Here is a 1,474-nt window from a genome sequence, read left to right on the forward strand (position 1 = left end):
ACCCTTAATATCAATCTAAAAGTTGGTGTCAAAATTGTAGTATTTTTGTTTGTTTTTTTATGTTAATATTACATTAGATAATTGTGTCATTGATTAAATATATTTAATAGTTCTTACTACAAAAACACTACACTACATGAGCCTATAATGTTTTAAAAATAATAACTGGAAGATCAATGTACAGGGAAGTTTCAGGGACATATAATTAATTTATAAAATTGCATTAGGGCTCACTTTTCTGTCCTTTCAATTCATATTCCTGTTTTTGAATTTTTTTGTTTTACTGAAAATGTAAACTGTTTTTTTTTTCTAATTTCAGACCCGATGGAAGAGAACGAGGAGAGTGAAGAACTGAGTGAAGTGGAGGAGAAACCTCATGTCAAACCTGAAGAAAAACCTTTGAGTCACTCAAAAACTAAAAATAAATTTTTAAAGAAAAGAAGACCTGAGAAATCTTTCACCTGCACTCAGTGTGGAACGAGTTTCACATACAAAAACGCTCTTGAGATTCACATGAGAATCCACACGGGAGAAAAGCCACATGCATGTGATCAATGTGAAAAGAGTTTCCCATACAAACAAAGTCTTAAGATTCACATGAGAGTTCATACTGGAGAGAGACCGTATGCATGTGATCAATGTGGAAAGAGTTTCCCATACAGACGAAGTCTTGTGTTTCACATGAGAGTTCATACTGGAGAGAAGCCGTTCACATGTGATCAGTGTGGAAAGAGTTTCATACATTCATCAAACTTTAAACGACACATGAAGATCCACACTGGAGAAAAGCCGTTCACATGTGATCAATGTGGCAAAACATTTCTTAGGGCATCAGAACTGAAGACACACCTGATAGTTCATACGAAGGAGAAGCCACATTCATGTTCTTTATGTGGAAAGAATTTTTCACAGCTGGAAAGTTTAAAATCCCATCAGAAATTACATAACGCTGTGAGAGATCATGTGTGCTTTACATGTGGGAAGACTTTTGCTTCAGTGAATGTTTTAAAACGGCACCAGAGGATTCACACTGGAGAAAAACCTTACAAGTGTTCACACTGTGAAGTTTTATAGGAGTAGGTTTCATAGAGTTGGCAAATTAATTTTTCATAAGTTTGTAGGTACAGACATCTGTTGTGGCCATTCTTGGCCGTTTTTATGAGGCTTTTTTAATAGTGTTCATATCGATATTGGAATTATATCGTATCGACCGAAATTAAGAAATATATCGTGATATAAATTTAGGCCATATCGTCCAGCCCTACTATGAAATGGGTACAAAGTTTTCTTCATATTTAGGTTTTCAACAAATGGTCAAAAAGTGAGGTTTGAGAAACTTTCATTTTGATTGTCAACATCAGATCAATCTGAATGTAATTTTAGCTCTTTTATTTTATATTGTATTTATGTTTTTGTATCAATTTGACCAAAAATGTGGGTATTTCTCAATATAATTTTTTTGCAATAAACAGTC

General features: G+C 33.7%; 1 protein-coding gene across 1 annotated transcript; it reads left to right on the forward strand.

Annotated features, from left to right (window-relative positions):
- Positions 1-299: 299 nt before the first annotated feature.
- LOC107691175 (gastrula zinc finger protein XlCGF49.1-like) lies at positions 300-1,059 on the forward strand (the record flags this gene model as incomplete). Its single annotated transcript, XM_016489670.1, has 1 exon — positions 300-1,059. A coding segment is annotated over exon 1 (735 nt), but the record flags the coding sequence as incomplete, so codon positions are not given.
- Between the last annotated feature and the right edge of the window lie 415 nt (positions 1,060-1,474).

This window comes from Sinocyclocheilus anshuiensis, unplaced genomic scaffold (assembly GCF_001515605.1).
Source record: "Sinocyclocheilus anshuiensis isolate Anshui unplaced genomic scaffold, SAMN03320099.WGS_v1.1 scaffold338, whole genome shotgun sequence".
In the NCBI taxonomy this organism is placed as follows: domain Eukaryota; kingdom Metazoa; phylum Chordata; class Actinopteri; order Cypriniformes; family Cyprinidae; genus Sinocyclocheilus; species Sinocyclocheilus anshuiensis.